Source organism: Dromiciops gliroides, chromosome 2 (genome assembly GCF_019393635.1).
Source record: "Dromiciops gliroides isolate mDroGli1 chromosome 2, mDroGli1.pri, whole genome shotgun sequence".
Classification (NCBI taxonomy): Eukaryota; Metazoa; Chordata; class Mammalia; order Microbiotheria; family Microbiotheriidae; genus Dromiciops; species Dromiciops gliroides.
The window spans coordinates 121294702-121317857 of NC_057862.1; the positions used below are offsets into that span (position 1 = coordinate 121294702).

At 42.9% G+C, this 23156-nt stretch overlaps 1 protein-coding gene across 2 annotated transcripts; it reads left to right on the plus strand.

Moving 5' to 3' along the window:
- Positions 1-4787: 4787 nt before the first annotated feature.
- On the plus strand, positions 4788-22360 carry UNC45A (unc-45 myosin chaperone A). 2 transcript variants are annotated; one of them, XM_043989814.1, is made up of 20 exons: positions 4788-4902; positions 5026-5187; positions 6191-6227; positions 6530-6705; positions 9555-9647; positions 10051-10218; positions 11057-11225; positions 11930-12100; positions 13955-14126; positions 14559-14859; positions 16344-16438; positions 16950-17091; positions 17856-17996; positions 18368-18495; positions 18755-18821; positions 19913-20026; positions 20291-20406; positions 20656-20773; positions 21128-21283; positions 21538-22360. In XM_043989814.1, exons 1-20 carry the CDS (start codon positions 4879-4881, stop codon positions 21793-21795), a joined length of 2808 nt encoding a protein of 935 aa, XP_043845749.1. In that variant the 5' UTR covers positions 4788-4878; the 3' UTR covers positions 21796-22360. The 2 variants fall into 2 exon arrangements, with proteins under 2 accessions (XP_043845749.1, XP_043845750.1); XM_043989815.1 differs by lacking the exons at positions 4788-4902; positions 6530-6705 and having other exon boundaries at positions 5082-5187.
- The last annotated feature ends 796 nt before the right edge of the window (positions 22361-23156 follow it).

Sequence of the window (23156 nt, forward strand, 5' to 3'; positions counted from 1 at the left end):
ACAGTAACAATTATTATTGCAGTCCTTAATTATCTGCAGGTATTACTTTGTAGACTAAACATCTGACTCTGATGTTATTCCAAGACTCAACACAGGTCTGAGATAAGAAGGTGGGCAGAAGACTGAAGTAAAAAAATTTTGTTACCTTAGAAGCAAAGTAGGATAGGGCAAATGGAAGGCAATTATAAGTCTCTGAGGAAAGAATACTCAGCTGAATGGGTGTTTTCCAAGCCCCAGGTGTACCAAATGTTGTACTTGGTCATACATAACCTTCTTTTTATCTCATGAGGATTTGACTGAGGGTACTTCCTTTCCCCTAGGAAAGAGACTCTCAACCTACCAAGTTCCAGAAAACCCCTGGGGTGCTTTTAAACACTTTTCCCAACAGGATGAGGCATGGTTGCTATGGGGACCAAATCCTCACCCTTAGACCCAAAAGAACTCATTAATAAGAAAGTTGCTGAGGGTCTAAGCATCAATTATGACTGTTTTCAAATTAGGAATACTAAAAGGAACCCTGATAATTGTCTTTAACTTGACTTGGGGGTAGCAGGACTATTTCTGTAGAATTTTCTTTTTCCTCTCTTGTCTATTGCCTGGATTAGACTTTAGGGATGCTGGTTTAAACTCCTGCCTCTTTCTTCTGTCACATGGGCTATTTCCCCAAACTCTGCACACCTGTCCTATGCTCCTGGGGTTAATTGAAACGTCTGCTGCTACAGTGAGAGGGTGATGTTGTCAGGCTGTAGCGTATATTGGAATAAGACCTCAGAAACTGGTTGCTGGCCACAAATTGTAAAAATCCATCAGTTTTCAATCTGGACCTCAAACCTGTGATTCAGAGGTAAGAGAAATCTAGAGAATTCCAATGAACTTTCACTTAGCTCTTAGGTTAGAATGTGTGGCAAACTACATACTCCAGAAGTTTCTTGAGTATAAGGGCTCTATTTGGGGGATATAGAAGGGATTTAACTTGCAGTGTTTTAGTGCTAAAGTCTAGGAAATAAAAAACCCTAAAGCCCTTTGCTGTAGCTAAAGTGCTGCAAGGTACTGTTCCTCTGAGCCTACAGTGTGTGCTGTTGAGATCCCTGGGAATTTTAATGTAATGGTCCAAGCTCCCTGAGATTCTTCCTTCAGTCAAGGGCCAAGCTGATGCTAGGGAAGTGTGATGTGTGTGTATATTTTAAACTTATATTTTTTAATTTGCAAGTATTTATTTTTTCTCCCTCCCACCTTTTCCTACTCCCAATATTTTAAAAAAGAGTAACAAATATGCATAATCAAGCAAAACAAATTGAGGGAATAAATTGCCAGCATCTGATTTCACTGGGGATGATCCTCTATCCACCAAAGAAGATTAAAACCTCTATTTAAAAAAGATTTTTAGGAGCTGATATGAAAATTCAGCAAGTAATAGCCAAGTCTTTGGTAATGAGCCTCTTTGAATTGGGCTTCTCTATTTCTCCAATAGATAAGTCCATTGCTGACCCCCTCCCTATTTAGTCTTTCCAGTATGGTGGGATCTGCCGGAATTTGTACTCCATTGGTGAACCCAGGGTCACGTCAAATGGGACAATGAAGCACTGGAGTAAGACTGAATAGGATGATGGTCTATTTGAAATGTCAGCCAGTCACTAGCTGATCTCTCAACTTTCATTTTATTCTACCTTCTCTTTCCCAAATATTATATTCCTTTTAACCTAGATAACTCTGGGCAGTTTGAACCACTGCCACAAAATTTTCCAACAACAGGGTTATTTATTAGGCAGCAAATGTGAAGGAAAACTCGGTCGTGAGACCTAAGGACCGATACTACTTTAGATCTTTTGTTGTTTTTAGACTTTCTGCCTGTGGGCCTGGCTAAAAGATCAACAAAAAACAATGGCATGTGTGGTGCCTGAGTTAACATAAAACTGCATGCTTATAAGCTCTGAAACCATGAGGCTGACTTTACTTCTGACCATTGGGCTGCTGCTATACAACTCCTGGGTAGGCCTGGCCTACCAGACCTCTTCCTCAGGTACAGTTTTTTTCCTTGACCTCTCCCACCCTTATTAAACACCACTACCCTAAAGTTTTAAAGAAAAGAAGTGCACGTTTGTTTCCTTCCCTTCTGAGAATGCTTTTCTACACACGGTTATTTACTGGGAAGGATGACACCAACACTGCCTACTTCCTTGAATAGAGACCCTGAAACTACTCAACAATTCTCATCCCCTACAGCTCTGATCCATTATCCACACCTGTGCCAGACTTTCCGGGACAAGAGTGGGCATTATTACCCAGGTTTCTTCTGTCCTCGGCTCTCTGATGACCCAGAAGAAACCTACTGCTGCTACCTCCAAGCCTCTGGAGGTTCCTGTTGCACCCAGGAAGAGTTTGAGGCACTGAACCAGGTCAACTTGTCAGCACTGCCACCTCCACCCATCCTAAGGTAAGCCACCTACAAAGTCAGCCTGGGGAATCAGCTTGCTATGATATTCTCCATAGTCATACAGCCCTAGCACTGAATCAGCTTCTTAGGGACCCTCTTCCTAAGTTTAGGACCCATCTTCTTATGCCATTTGGAAGAGAACTCAAAAGCCATCTAATCCAACCTGTACCTGAACAAAGACCTCTCTACAAAATTACCCACAAATAGTGAACAAGCCTCTGAAAACCTATCCTGAGGTAGCCCCACAAGCTTTAGGATTGTCTATTCCACTTTTGGATAACTGATTGCTAAGAATTTTGTCCTTACATATAATCTAAATATTTCTCTCAGCAGCTTATACATATTCATAATGTTCACTTTCTGCCCTTGAGGTGGGGGAGCAACAAGCAGAAAAAGAATGAATGAAAAAGCACCTAATAATTAAGTGCTTACTATACTGCTAAATGCTGGGATATAATATACACACAAAAAGACAATCTTTGCTCTTGAGGAGCTCATACTTTTTCTTTTTTTTTTTTTGGTTGGGCAATGAGGGTTAAGTGACTTGCCCAAAGTCACACAGCTAGTACGCCTTAAGTGTCTGAGGCCAGATTTGAACTCAGGTCCTCCTGGCTCACAGTGCTCTATGCACTGCGACACCTAGCTGCCCTGCAGCAGGACAGACTGAAAAGTCTGGAAGTGAGAAAGATTCAGCAGCAGATTAGAAGGGAAAATCAGGTCGGATGACAGTGTCTGGAGAGCTAAAGGATAATAGGATGCATCAGGATGGGAAGAGTAAAGCCTGGTGGTCCTCCATTTCACTGGAAGGAATAGAGTTGTAAACTCCCATGCTAACTGAGCCTAATCAAGCAACCCCAGCTGAAGGTGAAGGCCGGGAAGGGACCTCTTCTTTACTACCAATACTGAACTTGCCCAGGGTCACAAAGATAATGACAGAGCTAGGTCCAATATCTACATATCCTGACTTCCAGCCTATTGTCCCACGGCTTCATTCATGTTTATTAGAATTCTATCTAGGGGACAGCTAGGTGGCAAAGTGGATAAAGCACCGGCCCTGGATTCAGGACAACCTGAGTTCAAATTCGACCTCAGACACTTGGCACTTACTAGCTGTGTGACCCTGGGCAAGTCACTTAACCCTCGTTGCCCCGCAAAGAAAAAGAAAAAAGAAAAGAAAAAGAATTCTATGTAGAACCGTAGCACCTCAGATCTGTGCTAAATCTCACAGTCGTTTCCCTGGTGATGAAGTTTATTTGGGTCAAGCCCTTTCCACTGACTCCTAGTCTTGGGATTGAGGAAGAGGTATTCCGGGAGCCCCGGGGTTTGTAGCATTCGGTGAAAAAAATGGGTGCAAATGTCATCATCATCAGTCAGAGGTAAGATCCTCTGTTCTTTCAGCAACTGTGCCTCAGAGGAGAAAAGCCGAGCCTAATATGGAAATGAAAACCTTGCCAATGATGTTAGTAAGGAAGGCTTTGGAGACTAAATCAACCCTCCTCCCAGCAGGCGTGAGTCCGCCATGCCCTCCTTAGGAATTCAGGCTGTGGGGATCTTGACATCGTTTAGTTCTAATAATTTTAAAGACGAGGAAACAAAGCGTTCCGGACTTAAGTCCTGAAGGCCCCGGGTTGGAGCCGCAGGTCTGCCATTTGTCAGGTGTAGGGCCAGGGGTCAATCCCTTAAACCTGTTACTCATCTGCAAAACGGAGGTGCCACTGCCCCGTACCCAGCTCTCAGACTGACAAGGAAACCCCTTGGGAAGCTGAGTCACGCTACGGTGGCGCTGACAGCCCACGTCCCGGCGCAGGGGGGAAGGCCAGGCGAGAAGCCGGCACGCTCGCGACGCTCCTTTTCCTTTGTCCCCGCTTCCCACAGGGGCCCGGGCCCGCTCGTGGCGCTGGGCCTGTACAGCCTGCTTCTCGTGGGGCTCATGACCACGGACCTCCTGCACTTCTGCTGGGATCGGGGCCGGGGCCGGGGCCGCGGCCAGGGCCGCCAGCGGCAGACCTCCCGCCGCGCCCGCCGTCACAGGCGGCCTAGAGGGAGGGAAGAGGAACCGCGCCGTGGAGTTCCGCAGCTCCGGCTTCACACTCTGCCGGGCCGAGCGGGGTGGGGCGGAGGCGGGAGACTTGAGCACTCCGCGCCCTAGGGGCAAGGAGAGCGGGAGCGAGGATTCCTGACAGGCGCGGCCTCCTGTTCCTGTGCTCTGTGGGCCGACGGGGCGGGGCCGAGACGGACTATACGTGCGCGCTCCAGCGTGCGAGGAGAGGCGGGGCAAGGACTCCGGACTGGCGCGGCCGTCTGCGCCTTCGCGTGCCTAGCGGGGCGGAGACGGACTATGCGTGCGCGCCCCCGCGTGCGAGGAGAAGAGGGGCGGGGCGAGGATTCCTGACAGGCTCGGGCAGTCTGTCCACACCTTGGTGCTTTGTGGGAGGCGCGGCGCGATGGAAGGAGCTGAGGCGAGTGAGGTGAGTTCCCCCGGCTCTAACTCGACCCTCCCGGCCACGCTCGCCCAGCCTTCCCTTCCTCCCCCCTCAACCCCCGGCTGTGGCCCGTGCCCCCAGGCTGCCCAGCCTCCTCTTCTTCCCCAGGTGAGTCCGGCGGCGCAGCTGCGGGAGGAAGGCAATGAGCTCTTCAAGGGCGGGGACTATGCGGGCGCCCTGTCCTCCTACACGGCGGCCCTCAGCCTCGCAGCCACCCCCCAAGAGCAGGCCGTCCTGCACCGGAACCGGGCCGCCTGCCACCTCAAGCTGGTGAGTGACCGAGCGGGGCCCCCTCGGGCTCCCAGTGACCCGACTCGGGGGCTTCCGGCCGGACGCCGGCTTCAGGGCCTCGGGACTGGGAGCTCAAGTCAGGTCAAGGGGTTAAGTTGCTAGGTGCCAGGCACTGTGCTCGGCCTCGGGGGGGATACCGAGAAAGGTAAGTGGGGAACGGCTCCAGCCCTCATGGAGCTGACCTTCTAATGGGGGAAACAACATCCCGGTGAGATACAGGAGAGGGAACGTTAGAAATTATCTTAGAAGGAAGGCACTAAGATCAAGGAGACCAGAAACGCTTGCAGCAGAGATTTGAAAAAAACTCCTTGACTGCTGTGGATTCAGTTGGGCTAGATGAGCCTTAATTCCCTTCCAGCTCCAACTTCTGTCATCCTAGTTGGACCACCTAGGCTGAAAGTTGTTGAGGGAGGGGGCTGCAGCCTCTGAATCTCCAGGAAGAAAAAATGAATTTATGAATTGAGCTAGTAGGGGTCTTGTAGTTCGTTCAGTCCTATCCTTTCATTTTAAGAGGAAACTAAGACCCAGAGAAGTGAAAAAAAAAATCGGACCAAGAATCCCAGAGCTGCCTAGTGACAGAGTTGAAACTAAAACTCAACTGCCCTTGGTTCCCAATCTGTGTTTTTTTTTTCCTACTACACCAAGCTACTTCTAGCTTTGGGTTTAGAGGTTTCACCCTCAGATTTTGAGTGGTGGCTTAGAGAGAACTTTCTGGTCAGTTATCAGGTTGTTTGCCCATCTCCAGGTCCAGTCAACTCCATTCTCCATTTGTAACATTCAGAAATTGAGGCTCAGAAATTTGTTCCTTTTGTAGATAATCTTTGACCAGACAACCAATATAGTGCTAAGACAGAAAGTTACCTCTGGCTATCTCTTACACCATACCTCCAACAATGAGTTTAGCAGCCTGGGTTGGGGTTTTTTTTTTTTTCCTTCTAAGAAATTGAAATTAGGAATCTCATTATCTTTCTCTCTTCTATAGGAAGATTATTCTAAAGCTGAAGCTGATGCATCCAAAGGTAGGGGAAATTGGTCTTTATTATTAGGTTGTAGACTTTTTCTTAGGAAAGTGGTTTGTTGTATCTGCTGGGGCATGGCGCTGGTCACAAGGTTTTCTCCTCTCCTAGGACCACTCCTGTCTTTTCTCTTTCCCACTTCCTGGGGCATTTCCTTTTCTACAGCTACCTCATCTTTTCTGATGCTGAAGTACCAAGCCTTGCATCAGTTCCCTTCTACTTCTGGCCCTTGAAATCTTTCCTTGATGCTCTTCTCTGGAGATGGTGGCCTCATGAGTGCTGACACAACTCCTATTTGTGCTCAGCCATTGCAACCGATGGTGGGGATGTGAAAGCGCTTTTTCGACGGAGCCAAGCACTAGAGAAACTGGGCCGCCTTGATCAGGCCATCCTTGACCTGCAGAGGTGTGTAAGCCTGGAACCCAAGAACAGAGTCTTCCAGGAGGCCCTACGGAGTCTAGGGGGCCACATTCAAGAGAAGGTATGTAAATAAATATAATGGGGAAATGGCTGGAAATGAAGCATGGCAGGAAAGGATCTGGGGGTCAAAGTGAACCAGAAACTGAACATGTCACCAAGGTAGTTCTGAATTTCTAAGTATGAAAAGGTATCACATCACAATTATTTGTATACTCGTCTTACATTTTCTCCTAGATTGCAAACTGCAAGAGAGCAGACACTATATCTTACACATCTTTGTAGGTTTTAACAGCGCCAAATGCAATGTTTTTCATATGTTTGATACTCTATAATTGTTCAGCGAATTCTCGATTATTAGAATGACAGAATCATAGAATTTTAGAGTGGAAAGAAACCTCAGCATCCATTTAGTCTAATCATACCTGAAAAGAATTCCATCTATAACATATCTGACAATTGGGCATCCAGTCTGTACTTGAAGATCTTCAAGGAAAAAGATCCTACCTCTTCCTGAGGCAGCCCATTCCACTTTTGTTTTTGTTTTTTTGCAGACAGTGGGGATTAAGTGACGTGCCCAGGGTCACACAGCTAGTAAGTGTCAAGTGTCTGAGGCTGGATTTGAATTCAGGTACTCCTGAATTCAGGGCAGGTGCTTTAACCACTGCGCCATCTAGCTGCCCCGTGCCCATTCCACTTTTAGACGGGTCTTATTTTTTAGGAAGTTTTTTCTGACAAGTATAAATTTGCCTTTTTTTGCAGTTTTCATCTAAGCTCTTCATTCTGCTGTCAGAAGAAATCCAATCCCTCCTCCACATGACAGACCTTCAGATAGTTGAAGACAACTATCATGTCCCCTCTGAATCTTCTCTTTAAGCTAAACATCCCCAGTTCCTTCCTTTAGCGTAGACTGAGGCCTTTCATCTTCCTTATTGTCCTCATTTGGACTGATACTCTCTAGTTTCTCAATATTAATTTTAAACAGTACTCTACATTTTATGGTTTGATTAGTATGGAGAGACTCTTACCTCCTTATTCTGGGAAGCTATATCTCACTTAATGTTGCCCAAGTTCATATTAAATTTGGAGGCTAGGGGCAGCTAGGTGGCGCAGTGGATAGAGCACCGGCCCTGGATTCAGGAGGACCTGAGTTCAAATCCGGACTCAGACACTTGACACTTACTAGCTGTGTGACCCTGGGCAAGTCACTTAACCCCCATTGCCCCACCCAAAAAAAAAAAATTGGAGGCTGTCGTATCACACTGCTGACTCATTTTGAGCTTCCTTTATATCAGATCCCCCTATATTTTTCATATGAACTACTGTTAAACCATGCCTCCCCATAGTGTACTTGTGAAGTTGATTTTAAATTTAATTATGAGAATTTACATTCATCTCCATTGTATTACATCTTATTAGATTCAGCCCAATGCTCTGTATCTCTTTGAATCCTGAATTTGCCATCCAGTGTGTTAATTATCCCAGCCAGCTTTGTGTCATATATAAATTTGATGAACATGCTATCTATACCTTTAGCTAAAACATTGATTAAAAACATTAACTAGAACAGGATCATACACATAATCTCTGGGACTCTCCACTGGAAACTTTCTGTCAAGTTGACATTGAATCATTGATGATAACTTTTTTAGTTCTGTATAGGGACTGGATTGATATAGGGAACTCTATCTACTAATGTTGGTCATTACCTTCTCTGCAACTTAGAGAGTTGTCTAGAGCACTGAGAGGTTGTGATTTGCTCAGTCATACAGTATGTCAGAGGTAAATCATGAACTGGGATCTTCCTGTTTTAAAGACCAGCTCTTTATCCACTATGACATTGCTTCTCCAGCACTTCTAGATCTAATTATATTACCATCTAAACCACAGTTCTGTTTTTTCCACAAGAAGAGTATGGAATACTTTTGCTTGCAAAAATCTAGGTAAATTATATCTTTAACATTCTTTTGATCTGCTATTTGTGACCCTGTTAAAAGGAAATAAAGTTGGTCCATTGTGACTTGTCCTTGATGAAGCTGTACTCTCTGTGCTTTGTAATCACTGCTTTCTGTATTAGATATTCACTAACCATCTTGTTAATGATCTGTTCCAGAATCTCCCTGGCCTATAGTTTACCAAACCTTTTATCTTCCCTTCTCTAGACCTATGGTATTTCTCCCATTTTCTACATTTTTCACTACCCAAATGGGTAGTTTGTCCACATCATATGACTTGGATTCATCAGGGGCAACTGGGTACTCTCTTACTATCTTCTGGCTTAATCTTGATTATCAGCTCCCTTTTGCTGTTTTTATTCTTTTATTTCCAATGCAAAGATAATGGCAGAAGGAAAGCTGTAGGGGAGTACCCTTGTACTAGTAGTACTAGTACTACTGTCATAGATGCAAATTAAAAAGCAAGTCAAAATAAATGATCAAAGTTAAGGGGGCAGTCATTGTAATATGCCTATACTCATCTCCCTCTTTTTTTTAAAGATCTATGTTATAAATAAATACTATAGGTAATGATTCTACTACTATTCTTATTTAGACTTTGCCACACGTGGGTGTAGTTGCCAGAGAACTAAACAATAATCTTCCTGTTAATAACACCCTACTTCAGCATCAATACAAGTTGCTATTGCTTTAAAAGTAGCATGTATAGCCTATAAGGAAAATGAGCCCCTGTAATGTCTGAGTTGGGCTATAGGCAAACATTTTCTTGCCTAAAGAACCAGTTAAACCTGGTTGTCTTTCCTAGGGCTGGAGATACTTAAGTAGGCAACTTATATCTTCTGCTTAAAGGCAGGGATTGAAGGATACTGGATTGGGGGAAGAAATAGGGGAAGTATCTGTTGCCTTCATTCAAGAACTCTGGAATAGTGATTTTCTGTGCCTTTTTTTGTGTTCCCAGGTTCGGTACATGTCTTCAACAGATGCTAAAGTGGATCAGATGTTCCAGATTTTACTGGATCCAGAAGAGAAAGGCACTGAAAAAAAACAGAAGGTACAGACCTGGTGTAATCAATATTGGGGTAAAACATTTCCAGCACTCTTTTCATACTAGAGTTTACCCTGAGTGTTTTTGACATCTGGATGTTGCTTCTTAAGATGTCTGCATAATTGGTAGCCTTAGCTCTAGAAAGGTTTTACTTCTTGAGGTCTATCGCTCTCCAATATTTGTTTCTAGGTAAATTGGTTCACTGCTATATGTCCCTTTATGACTTGGGAGGATGTGACTTCCTGGTCAATTTGTAGAGCTTGATGTCGAGAGGCTACAACCTAGGTCTCCCCAACTCGTAGTCCCGTACTTTGTACTACACTATAAGGCTTCTGGCCTGTGGTTATGTATAGGCTAGCTGAATCCCTTGACTAAACTTTGAACACTTTTTCTTTTTCCTTTGCTGCAGGCTTCTCAGAATCTTGTTGTGCTAGCACGAGAAGATGCTGGGGCTGAGAGGATCTTCCAAAGTAATGGAGTCCAGCTCTTACAACGCCTTCTAGATACAGGAGAGACAGACCTGATGTTGGCAGCCCTACGCACATTAGTTGGAATATGCTCTGAGCATCAGTCACGGGTAAGTGTGGAGAGACGATTGAAAACCACAGGACTAAGCTAACTACTTCACTTTAAAAAAATGTTCAGGGGGGCAGCTAATTGGCACAGTGGTTAAAGCACTTGCCCTGGATTCAGGAGGACCTGAGTTCAAATCCGGGCTCAGACACTTGACACTTACTAGCTGTGTGACCCTGAGCAAGTCACTTAACCCTCATTGCCCTTCAAAAAAAATGTTCAGATGGCACTGAGAATGGAGATAGATTGATGTGTTCCCTAGGATAAGCTTGAGCTCTGTTCCCTTATCTCAACTTCAAGTCCATTCTAGGCTAGGAGTTATAAGAACTTGCATTGCCCCACTTCAACTCCTATAGATCATCCTAGAGTAGACCAATTTGGGGGCTCATCCAGCACCAAAATAGACTTCTTGGGACTAGAGACATCCTTCCCTGATCTAAATCCAGATTTCTTGGGCTATTTTGGAATCTTGGTGATTGAGGTAAGAAGTGAGCTAGGAATTCTTTGACCTGGCATTTATCTGAATAGTTTTTGCTAGGTTGTTGCATAGCATTCCTGGGGAGAAATAAACCAAACCAGATGCTTGGGAACCAGGGAAGCCTTCGTGGAGTAGAGTATCAATGATGCATTATGGAACTGCCCTGAAATGTTTTCTTTGAGAAGCTGTACCTACAGGATAATCTTGATATTATTTTGGTAGTATTACACTCACAAGTCTCCCACTTTGTTTTTCACTTAGACCTCACCTTTTTCAGATTTTCTTGACTTGTCATAACCTCTTATAGTAAGAACTATTAATAAGGATGGTTCCCAAACTGAAGTACTTATTTCTTTTACTATAGACCGTAGCAACCCTAAGTGTGCTGGGCACTCGTCGAGTAGTAGCCATGCTTGGGGTCAAGAACCAGTCAGTGTCCCTTGCTACCTGCCACCTACTGCAGGTCATGTTTGATGCTCTCAAGGAAGGAGTAAAGAAGGGTTTCCAAGGAAAAGAAGGTGCTATCATTGTGGGTAAGTCAACCAGGTTTTTTTTCGGGCTTCCTTACCATGTTGCTTCATTGTTTGAGATAATATAAAGAACCCTTTTGATGGTACAGATATACTTATGCATGTGTCCTAAGTATAACACATTACTTAAGGGTCCTAAGCAACAAGGGAACTTGAGAGTCAAGAGTACTCTGGGAAGGAAAAAGCCCCTTGATAGAAGTGGAGGTCTGTCCAGAGCTAAACAACAAACATTCTACCTCTATTAGTTTCCTTCCCCTTCCCCTTCCCCTTCCCCTTAACCCCTCCAGTAGGTTGTTTGGTGAGCCTAGCATTCACATTGGCTGCTAGGCTGCCATGGAACAGTTTTTTGTCTTTTTTTTTAATGGTTTAATTTTTTTAATCTTTTATTTATTTATTTTTTAATAAAGTATTTTATTTTTTTCCTGTTACATGTAAAGATAGTTCTCAGCTTTTGTTTATACAGGTACAGGCTTTCCAATTTCAGATTTTTCTCCCTCCCTCCCCTTCCTCCCCTCTCCCCTAGACAGCAGGTAATCTGATATAGGAGATATTATGTGTATATATATAACATTAATCCTATTTCTGCATTAGTCATGTTATAAGAGAAGAATCAGAGCAATGATGAAAAACCTCAAAATAGAAAAAACAACAGCACCAAAAATAAAAGAAATAGTATGGTTCATTCAGCAAGATTTTTGTCTTTACAGATCCTTCTAGGGAACTGAAGTTATTGATCAGTAACCTTTTGGAATTGCTGACTGAAGTGGGCGTTTCAGCCCAAGGTCGAGATAATGCCCTAACTCTCCTGATTAAAGTGGTTCCTCGGAAGTCACTTCGAGACCCCAACAATAGCCTCACTCTTTGGGTCATTGACCAAGGTAAGAGGTTCAAATCTAGAGAAGACTCTTTGAGAGTCTGTGTGGTATCAGTCCTTTTACTTAGGTAAAATAAGCTCAGCTGACATTCTTTCATAATCTGTATCTAACTAGAAGCAGGTTATTACTAGTAATAACTGTAACTTGAATTTATATAATGATGTCTTTTATTGAAAAAAATTGTAATAATATATTTTGCTTTTACATTGCCTTCATTTTCAATATATTTTCAAATATTCCATTCCTTATAACAAAGAATTTTAAAGGGCATGAGAGGATGGAGGTAGTAGCACTGTTCAACAAAATCAAACAATTCTGACAGTATGTTCAATGTATGTATGTACTACACTCGTAGGCCCCTACCTCTGCAAAGAAGGAAGGAACATTTTCTGTTTACTTCTTTGGGGTCAAACTTGGACATTAAAACTAGACTTTAGTTTCTTTTTTTAAAAATTCTTGGGGGCAGCTAGATGGCACAGGGGGCAGCTAGATGGCACAGTGGATAAAGCACCGGCCCTGGATTCAGGAGTACCTGAGTTCAAATCCGGCCTCAGACACTTGACACTTACTAGCTGTGTGACCGTGGGCAAGTCACTTAACCCCCATTGCCCCGCAAAAAAAAAAAAAAAAAAAAAAATTCTTTCATTTACATTATGTGTATTTACTGGTTCTCCTCTCTATATCAGTTAAAATATTTCCTGTTTCTCTGAATTTTTCATATTCATCATTTCTTGTGACACAGTAATATCCATCCTATTCATATACTAGTTTGTTTAGCCTTTACCCAATTGGTGGCCATCTAATTTGTTTCTAGTTCTTTGCTATCACAAAAAGTGATACTATGCAATGACTACCACAATGTAAATGGAAAGAACAAAAATCCCCAAATTTAACATTGTATAATTATAGTAACCCAGTTGGTTTATAAAGAAAGGAAGGAAAATGTCCCTTCCTCCTTTCTTGACAGAAATGAGATGATAGTGGTTGTGGAACATGGCATATGCTGTCAGATTCAGCTGATATGTTGGTTAGTCTGATGAACTGCCTTTTTTGGGGGGGGGCAAGGGGGTTTCTGTTACAAGAGATTAGTTTCCTGAGGAGAGGAGAGGGGAGGGTCAACCTTTCATTCAGAAATGAAGGTGATATGAAAACAAAATGTCAATAATAAATTTTAAGTGATACTATGAATATTTTGTGCTTTAGTTAGGCAACAAGCATTTATTACAAGCCTACCATGTACCAGGCACTGGACTAAGGCTGGAAATAGAAAGAAAAGCAAAAAAACCCAAAACAGTCCCTGGTTTTAAAGAGAGAGGGAGAGACAACATATAAATAACTAAATACACACAAGGCATTTACAATCTGAGTAGTTGGAGGACCTGAAAAATGCCTTCTGCAGAAGGTGGAATTTCAGGTGAGTCTTGAAGGAAGCCTGAGAAACTAAGAGGCAAAGGTGATGAAGGAGAGCATTCCAGGCATGGGGGACAGCCCGTTCCAAGGCACAGAGATAGGAGATGGAGCGCCAGGTCCGAGTAGGCCGGCATTGTTGAGCCAGAGAGCGTGTGGAGGGGAATAAAGTGCCAAGAAGACTAGGAAGGTAGGAAGTGGCCTGGTTATGGGGAACTTTAAATGTCAGGTTCAGTTGTATTAACGGAAATTCTGTTGCTGTCTTTTCACCGTGTTTCTGGCTTTGCCAGCACTACTCTGTCTCCAGTTCCTCCCAGTCTTTGTGTCCCCAGATGAGGGCAGCATTCCCTCCTGAAACAATATCTCTGGTCTCCAGCTCCCTACTTGGAAATCTGTTCCACTTGACCTTAGACGGGCAGCAATTGTGTCTAAGTAAAAGTGTTTTTTCAGGTTTAAAAAAGATTCTGGAAGTGGGAGGTTCAGTTCAGGAACCTCCGGGAGACATTGCTGTGACAGAGAATAGCCGGATGAGTGCCTCTGTTCTCCTTAATAAGCTCTTTGATGATCTGAAGTGTGATGCAGAGAGAGAAAATTTCCACCGACTCTGTGAAAGTTACATCAAGTAAGAAAATATCCACAAATTTCAATTTCCAATGCCCTGCAAAACAAAAAATGTAGTCCCCAGAGCAGGAACCATCAGGGAAGGGTTTTCAGCAAGTAGAGCAGTGTCTAGAAAATAACCCCAAGTTCAGTTCCCTATCCCAGCATAACTTCATGCCAGAGAAGTTTCTCCTCTGACTTCAGAAAGTATTGTTTATCTTTTGTTTCAGTTTTATGTCTAGAAATAGTCTTACTTAGATTCTCAGATTCTAAAAATACAGCAGTTAGAGCCAAAATATCTCTCTCACATTCCCATTTTCTCTTACTTATACTATTTAAGTGTCCTATTCTCTGGGGATCCTCATAATGGAGTAACTTGAAAGATTAAACAGGGAGGAATAACAAAATAAAGGAGTTCTAATGTAGGCATGACCATCGGATCTGTTTTTCCCAGGAGCTGGTTCGAGGGCCGAGGGCTGGACGGGAAGCTACGAGCTATTCAGACAGTCTCCTGCCTCCTGCAGGGCCCTTGTGAAGCTGGCAACCGGGCCCTGGAACTGAGTGGTGTCATGGAGAGTGTGATTGCCCTGTGTGCCTCGGAGAATGAGGCAGAACAGCTGGTAGCTGTGGAGGCACTGATCTATGCAGCTGGAAAGGCCAAGCGTGCCTCATTTATTACTGCCAATGGTGTTTCCCTTCTTAAGGACCTCTACAAGCGAAGTGAAAAGGACAGCATCCGAATTCGGGCCCTAGTGGTGAGGCTGGACCCTGCTCCTGGGAATGGCAGGGACAGTAGCCTTGATGAATCCTATTTTCACTTTCATCATCAAATATGTATTAACCACATATCACTAGGGATAATATGAAGTATGAAATGTGCTTTTTTGCCTTCAAGAGGCTGACAGTCTAGCTGGGGAGACATACCCATAAAAAAGATAACACTACAAAGTAATGTGTGCAAAGTGCCAAATCAAACTAAATGTCATTTAAAGATCATCTCCAACCCCCTCATTTATGCATGAGGAAACCTTCCCAGAAGGGTAAAGAGGCCTGCCCCATAGTAACACAATTAGTATGGCAAAGCTGGGATTTGAACCCAGGTTTTCTGACTCCAACTCTTTCTACTGTCCCATGCTACCTCTAAGGCAGAGAAGTAATTGTACAGCAATAGAAAGGAGGGAGGTGATCAGGTTAGGTTACAGCCCAGGTTTCATGATAGAGGTGATAACTTGAACTGGGTCTTATGGACCACTTCTTAGAATAATATTTTTAAGTGCATAATATAAAATAGGAAAATACAAAGGAAACCAATTATATTGAAAATAAAGAAGTAATTTTTTTCCTCATTCAAGTTCATGGACCCCCTGAAATTTCTCCAGTTTCTTTGGGGGGGGTTCATGTTTCTCGGGTTAATAACCCTTATTGTAATGGAAAGAGTTCTGGACCAAAAGTCATAAAGTCTGGATTCTAATCCTCATTCCTCTCATTAGTGTGAAGTCATGCAGGTTGTTTCACTTCACAGTGAGCCTTAGTTTCATTTGTAAAATGAGGATAGTAAAACCTGTCTTACTTCTCCCAGTTATTGTGAGAATCAAGTGAGATTATTTATATACTTTATTTTTTATATATTTGTAACTAAAGCTATCTATAACTGTAAAGAAGTATTGTAAAACTAATATAACCCTGTTCTTATGGGGGCATTTGGTTAGAGATTATTTAGAGTTTCTATCCCCACAAATATCTCAGAGCCAAAAACTGACAGTTTCTGGGGAAAAGGTGGTAGTGGGTATCTTTTTTTTGGGGGGGGGGGCAATGGGGGCTAAGTGACTTGCCCAGGGTCACACAGCTAGTAAGTGTCCACTGTGCCACCTAGCTGCCCCAGTGGGTGTCTTAAGAGCTAAGATTGAGCTAAGCCATTTAGGCTGTGGGTATGGGACTTACAAGGGCCAGCAGGATGTTCATCTCCACTAGATGCTAGCTTACTTTCCCAATACAGAGTATCTTTTAGACACCTGAGTGAATATCCTATGCACTCAGGCCCAAAATAAATGACACAAAGTGCTGATGGTTTCTTGAGATAGCTGAAGACCTCTTGGCTTTTGTAAAACCTCCTGGGCTCTTTGGAATAGGTAGAAGAAACTCCTAGTAAGCACCTCAAAATTTTCATAAGGGAAAGACAGTCCCTTCCTATATTCCACAGAGACCATCTTCAAAACTTCTATTTTCCTTTTTCTTCCAGGGGCTCTGTAAGCTAGGATCAGCTGGAGGAACTGATTTTAGCATGAAGCAGTTTGCAGAAGGCTCCACCCTCAAACTGGCCAAGCAGTGTCGAAAGTGAGTTTGACGTGATTATGGAATTCAAGTGTCATTGACCACCCAATCCAACTTACCTAAATGAATTTCATGGGAAGAAACACAAGGGATATGGAGTAGGAGCCTTCTCTAACCTTTTTTTTTTTTTTTGCTGAACAGTGACTTGAATGTCAATGGGAACTGTCTTCTACTTTAAAAAATGATTTAGCTGTATCTTTTTTCAGCCAGTTTCTATTCCACATATTTAGATCCATATGAACTCCCTTCAGAGCCAAGCTTCTTAAAACTTTTTCTATTGCAACCCCTTTGCACTGAGAAATTTTAATACGACCCCGTGTATATAGGTATATAATATAGGTATACATAACCTTTTTACTGTTGCCAAATTTTTCAAGATCCCCACATTCAGTTGTTCAACCCCATGTGGCATGGAGATCCACAGGTTAAGTGTACCAGATATGCTTAGGTTTTCCTCATTTATTTTACTGATCTTTCCCCAGTCCTCAGTACGTTTTTCCCTGCTTACCTCCAGGTGGCTATGTAATGATGGAATTGACTCAAGCACCCGGCGCTGGGCAGTGGAGGGCCTTGCCTACTTGACTTTTGATGCAGATGTGAAAGAAGAGTTTGTGGAAGATGAAGCAGCTCTGAAGGCAATGTTCCAGCTCAGTAAGGTAACCTGGTATTTCCAGCCTGGCAGCTATGAGGAGCTAGAATTTGCTCATTCTCTTCCTGGAATGACTCCACACCTCTCCCTGGCCCCACTTCCTTCCCTTGGCTGGGCTGAAAGTAATGGAAAGATGATGTCTTTTCTAGCTTTGGCTGCTGTTTTTGGAACATAGCAAATAGAAGCCAGTCTTCCCAGTCTTAAGGTAGTTCTACCCTGTCCATTGAATCAGGTATACTTTTGGTGTCCACTGTATGCAACTCAAGAAATTTTGATGGGGATGATAAGCTACTATTTACCTGTCTAAAGCCTGAGACCATTTTTGGCCTTTGGAAATGATACATTAATGCTGTATTTGGGCACAAAGGAGCAGCTAGAAAGGGTTGGCCCAATTCTTCCAAGTTGAATCTGGGGTAAGGAGTATATATACATGGGGGCAGCTAGGTGGCACAGTGAATAGAGCACTGGCCCTGGATTCAGGAGGACCTGAGTTCAAATCTGGTCTCAGACACTTTACACTTACTAGCTGTGTGACCCTGGTCAAGTCACTTAACCCCAATTGCCTCACCAAAAAAAAGGAGCATATATACATAAGAAATTAACCACTTTGGCATATACCATCTATAAGGGTAGAAATTTATACCTGACCTTTCTTGGTTCTTCTAGTCTTATCTGAGAAATATCTCCTCTGAAACAGTATTTAGTGTGGTCCATCCCTAGGGATATTCTTCAAAGGCAGGGCCAGTTGAATCCCTTTTCTGTTCTTTGCAGTTGGAAGACAGATCAGTGCTTTTTGCTGTGGCCTCAACATTAGTGAACTGTACCAATAGTTATGATCATGAGGAGCCTGACCCTCAGATGCTGGAGTTGGCCAAGTATGCCAAACAACATGTACCTGAGCAGCACCCTAAGGTGAGCTGGGGTAAGTGAGAGGCACAGATGAGCACTTCTTTAAATCACAGGAGCATTGGGCTGGAAGGGACATGGTTCCCCTAATTCTAGGCAGCATATTCCCAAATCATAGAATTTTAGAGTTGAAAAATACCTTGAAATAGCATATGGTCCAAAGTTATCATTTTGCAGATAAGGTAATATGGGCCTCAAAAAGTTATCCTAAACAAATGAGTGTTTGCTGTTTTCAAAGATTTACTGGGAAGATTATTTTGGTAATTTAGTATTTAACAGTTTATTTTAAGTGCCCTTAATTCCTGTAACAGTAAGAAGGGGTACTGCATGTACTATTTGATAGTTGTGATTTCTATTGAATTATAATTCTTCCCCAGGATAAACCAAGCTTTGTTCGATCACGAGTGAAGAAGTTGCTTACAGCTGGTGTGGTATCAGCTCTCACATGCATGGTGAAGAACGAAAACCCAGTGCTTACCAATTCTTGCCGAGAGCTGCTCTCCAGGTGCACTTTCAGGGTGGGGAAAGTGTCTATGCCTAGGGACAGATGGCCCATTCAGGTCTAAGAGATGATTAGGTGTTAGCTAGCAACTGCACAGAATTGTTAGGGCTTCATTTCCTCACACAGGAAAGTCTCGCTTGGGGCAGACCCTATAGGAATCAGTCTAAGCTGTGTTGCCTAGCATTGGAGAAAGTACCTAAGTCAAGAAAGAACTTTGTTCCCTTTAACTCCAAGCCATGACTAATTAGGTTTCTATCCACAGGGTCTTCCTAGCATTGGTAGAAGAAGCAGAAGATCGTGGGAGTGTTGTTGCTCAGGGAGGGGGCAAGGTAAGCTACTGTCTTCTGCTTAACTAAGACCATTAGCTGTAAAAGTGACACTGTATGTCAGAGGCAAAAGGCTTACAGAGTCAGAATTTTAGCAGTGAAAAGGAACCTCCTTAGGCATGATCATGTCAAACCCTTAAAATTTACAAATAGGGGCAGCTAGATGGTGCAGTGGATAGAGCACTGGCCCTGGAGTCAGGAGGACCTGAGTTCAAATCCAGCCTCAGACACTTAACAATTACTAGCTGTGTGACCCTGGGCAAGTCACTTAACCCCAATTGCCCCCCTCACACACACACACAGTTTACAAATAAGGAAACTGAGGCCCAACTTATATTATTATTGCCCAATACCTACACTTTTTCATGTTCAGAAACTCACTTCAATTCTGTTCTATATTAAATTATGTAACTTACTCTGAAAATCAATGTACTTACTCCTTGTTCTGGGAATTCTGCTTTGGCCTTAGGTCCAAAACAAGAAAGTCTTGACTGAAGAGCATAGATCTCAGTCCGTATTCAACAGTGAGCTTTCATTTGTTTGTATGTATACATCTATAGATCATAAACATATATATTAGTTTGAATATTAATGCCAAATAAAATGAGCATTTCCATATACATTGTAGAACAAGAGAATATAACCTCTAATATATTCTTGCTAGATTTCTTGACCAAAAAGGCCAAGAATTTTTGTACCCTTAGGTCCACTTAAGAATCTTAAAAAATCTCTACCAGTTATGATTAAGAGGTACTAAAAGACAAGGTGAACAAATTAATACAAACCCATGACCACTATTGGAAAAACCATTTCAAATTTATTCCTTTACTAACGGTAATGTCCTCTAGCATATTATCGCATTTGATACATATATTATCACATAAAATCTAGTGTTCTGTAGAGGAAAAAGCAGTGATCTTGGAGTCAGAACTAGGTTCAGGTCCTGGTTCTGCCACTTTTCTCATCTTAATATCCTCATTTTTATCATGTTGTTTCAAAAACCAAATGAGATACACTTGAATGTAAACTATTGTTATTTTCCTAATTTTTTTGCATTTCAGTTCCTGATTTTTTTTTTCCATATTGCTTTCCAGGCTTTACTGCCACTAGCTCTGGAGGGCACAGATATTGGGCAGACTAAAGCAGCACAGGCTCTTGCCAAGATCACCATCACCTCTAACCCTGAGATGACGTTTCCTGGAGAACGGGTATGTTTTTTCTCCTCTCACTGCCCTGTTTAACCTCTTCCTCCTTCATCCCTAGACAGTGATTTTTTTCTCTGTACCGGTACTTCTCCTTAGCTTTGTTCCTCTGCAGAGAAGGCACATCATGGGGACAGTGTTAGAATGAATGTAGTGCACTTAATAGGTCACCATATTACATTGTCTTTCAGGAGAGATGTTCTCAATTTGGGAGGGAAAGGAAAAGATGGGTAGGAACAACCCTAATGGACCAGTGTTTTTGTATTTCAGATCTATGAGGTTGTCCGCCCCCTGGTCTCCCTGCTGCATCTCAACTGCTCGGGCCTTCAGAACTTTGAAGCACTAATGGCTTTAACCAACCTGGCAGGGATCAGTGAGAGACTTAGGTAAGATGAAAGTCCCTATGTCCCTGAAACCCATAGCCAGCAAAGTGAGTTCCCTCCTCTTTCAAGCAGTCTCTTATTGTTGCTCTCTGAATTTCAGTGGGTGATGGTGAGCCTCTTATTTGGAAAGTAAGTTATCAAGGTTTTCGCTACCATTGAGGAAAATCTCTGGCCTGGGAATACTGAGTTGAGTAGGGCAAAAGATGGATATATGTAGTGGGACCTTCAAATTGCTGGCTTTTGTTCCCACAGGCAGAAGATCCTGAAGGAGAAGGCAGTGCCAATGATTGAGGGCTACATGTTTGAGGAGCATGAAATGATCCGCCGAGCAGCCACTGAGTGCATGTGTAACATGGCCATGAGCAAGGAGGTAAGGGGCTTATGGGGAGGCGCAGGGTACCAACATAGATTCCATACTTAGGGAGGGATAAGAAAAAAAGGACCATAAGTGTATTCTCATGAGAGCTTAAGGTTTGCAAAAGGCTTTTTCCAGACCTTGTTTCTTTGGTACTAAAAATACACTTGTTAACACTTTTGTTGTTTTATAAATAAGTGAAGTGACTGGCCTAAGATCATAGATTGTAGCTGTCAGGAAATGTTTGAATTCTTTGAATACTCTTTTCTATTCTGTCAAATATGTAAAATGCATATAAGGCAAGCTTTTCGCTACACTAATCTATTCTCTGAAGAAGAGGTTATTTTTAACTGACTTTTCCCATTTTAGGTGCAGGATTTGTTTCTGGCTGAAGGTAATGACCGACTAAAGTTACTGGTGCTGTACAGTGGAGAAGAAGATGAGCTGCTACGCCGGGCAGCATCAGGTGGACTTGCCCTGCTCACCTCACTGCTGCCCCCACTTTGCAATCGAATCACCCAAGTGGTGAGTGTCATCCTATTTTGTATCAATAATCCTCCTCACTCAGTACTTTGCTTCTTTAACTGGGGTGAGGTGCCAGTCTTTTCAGTGCTCAGATTGTCCCATGGGTATCATTAGAACAGGGTTTGTGCATTCCATCCCCAAATTAGGTATAGGTCCACTATGCCGTGTGAGTGAGGAGGACCCACTTCTTGATTTGAGGAACTGGGCATTCTCAAAAAGTGAACCTGTGACCAAGTCTTTTTCCTTTTCCCTAGACAACACATTGGCTAGAGATCCTACAAGCACTGCTTTTGAGTCCTAATGTGGAGCTGCAGCATCGTGGTGCTGTGGTGGTGCTGAATATGGTGGAGGCTTCGAGGGAAATCGCAGTGAAACTGATGGAGAGTGAGGTGTTGGAGATCCTCTCTGTGCTTGCCAAGGGTGAAGCTGGACCTGTCACAAGGGCAGCAACTGCCTGTCTTGCAAAGGCAGTGGAATATGGGCTTATTAAACCCAACAAGGAGAAGGAGTGAAGAATTTGGGCTCACTTCCATTGCCAAGGCTGGGGCCTAGACCCCCTTCAACCCTTGGTTCTTAACTTCCTTCATTGTTCTTAATGCACAAAGAGCTAGCTGCTACACAAGGAACAAAAATGTAGAAGCAGCTGTACCTGACTGGAAAGGCAGCTCTATTGGGTAGCAATGGGGAAAAAGTGGAGGAAGCTAGGCCTCCTCTCGTCACAAGGCAGCTTTTTGGCTACTGCTGCATGTAGTATTCCCCCCTCAAGGGCCAATCAAGTGTGGGCACCTGGGGAGGGGGATAAGTGGACCATCAGTAGTCACATGGATTCTCCAGCACCCTAAAAGGGATTCCAAGACTACTACTCCTTTGAGCATCACCTGCTTCCAACACTATAATAAAATGTGTGAAATCCTCCACTTGTGGCTCATTAATGGAAGAGGAAAATATCATGGTACCTGGAGCTACAGTGGAGGGATTTCTGAGGAATTTTGCCCTATAGGTAAAAAGTGGGTTTTTTTTTGTTTTTGTTGAGTTTTTTTCCAGGGCAATGAGGGTTAAGTGACTTGCCCAGGGTCACACAGCTAGTAAGTGTCAAGTGTCTGAAGCCAGATTTGAACTCAGGTCCTCCTGAATCCAGGGCTGGTGCTTTATCCACTGTGCCACCTAGCTGCCCCCAGCAAAAAAGTGTTTTTAAGAGATTATAATAAAACTGAAATAGTTGCTCCTTCCCTTCTTCATGTTTAATCCATGAGTTAATTATCAGGAAATAGCTCAGGTAGGAAGGAACCAACAATACCAACTAACCTGACTGATTTTTCCCAAGTTCACACTTCATGCCCAAGCTTCTTTGGTTCTTTCCATGTTACAGATCTAACTACCACTGCCATCACATCGAGCCTGACCAAGGTATGAAAAAAATTCCCTTTTAATTCATTCGGGACAAGATTAATAGTTTTAAATCTCCTCTTCTATGAACTTGAATATAAGGACTTCTACTTTTTATTTCTCCCATGATTTTAGCAGACAGCATGTGATTAATCACATGTAATTAAGTAAACAACAAAATCTAACATAGCTGTATGTATTGTCTCTGTATCTCTCGAGATTCCCCTAGTCGAAATGTTCTCAAAATGTCAGATATTTCTTTTCTTGCAGCTATTGTAAATTAATTACTTTATCTCATTTTAATGAGTGGAAAGAACAGGGTAGAGAACAATACATTAAAATTTATGCTTTCAATTATTTATTTAAAGATAAAGCATGTTAAATACATATACAAATAACAAATAGAATAAGTCATTAAAGTTAAATTCTTAAGACTGTAAACCTATAAAGGGACCTTTCGATCAAAAGACTGTTAAAAAAAAAATAA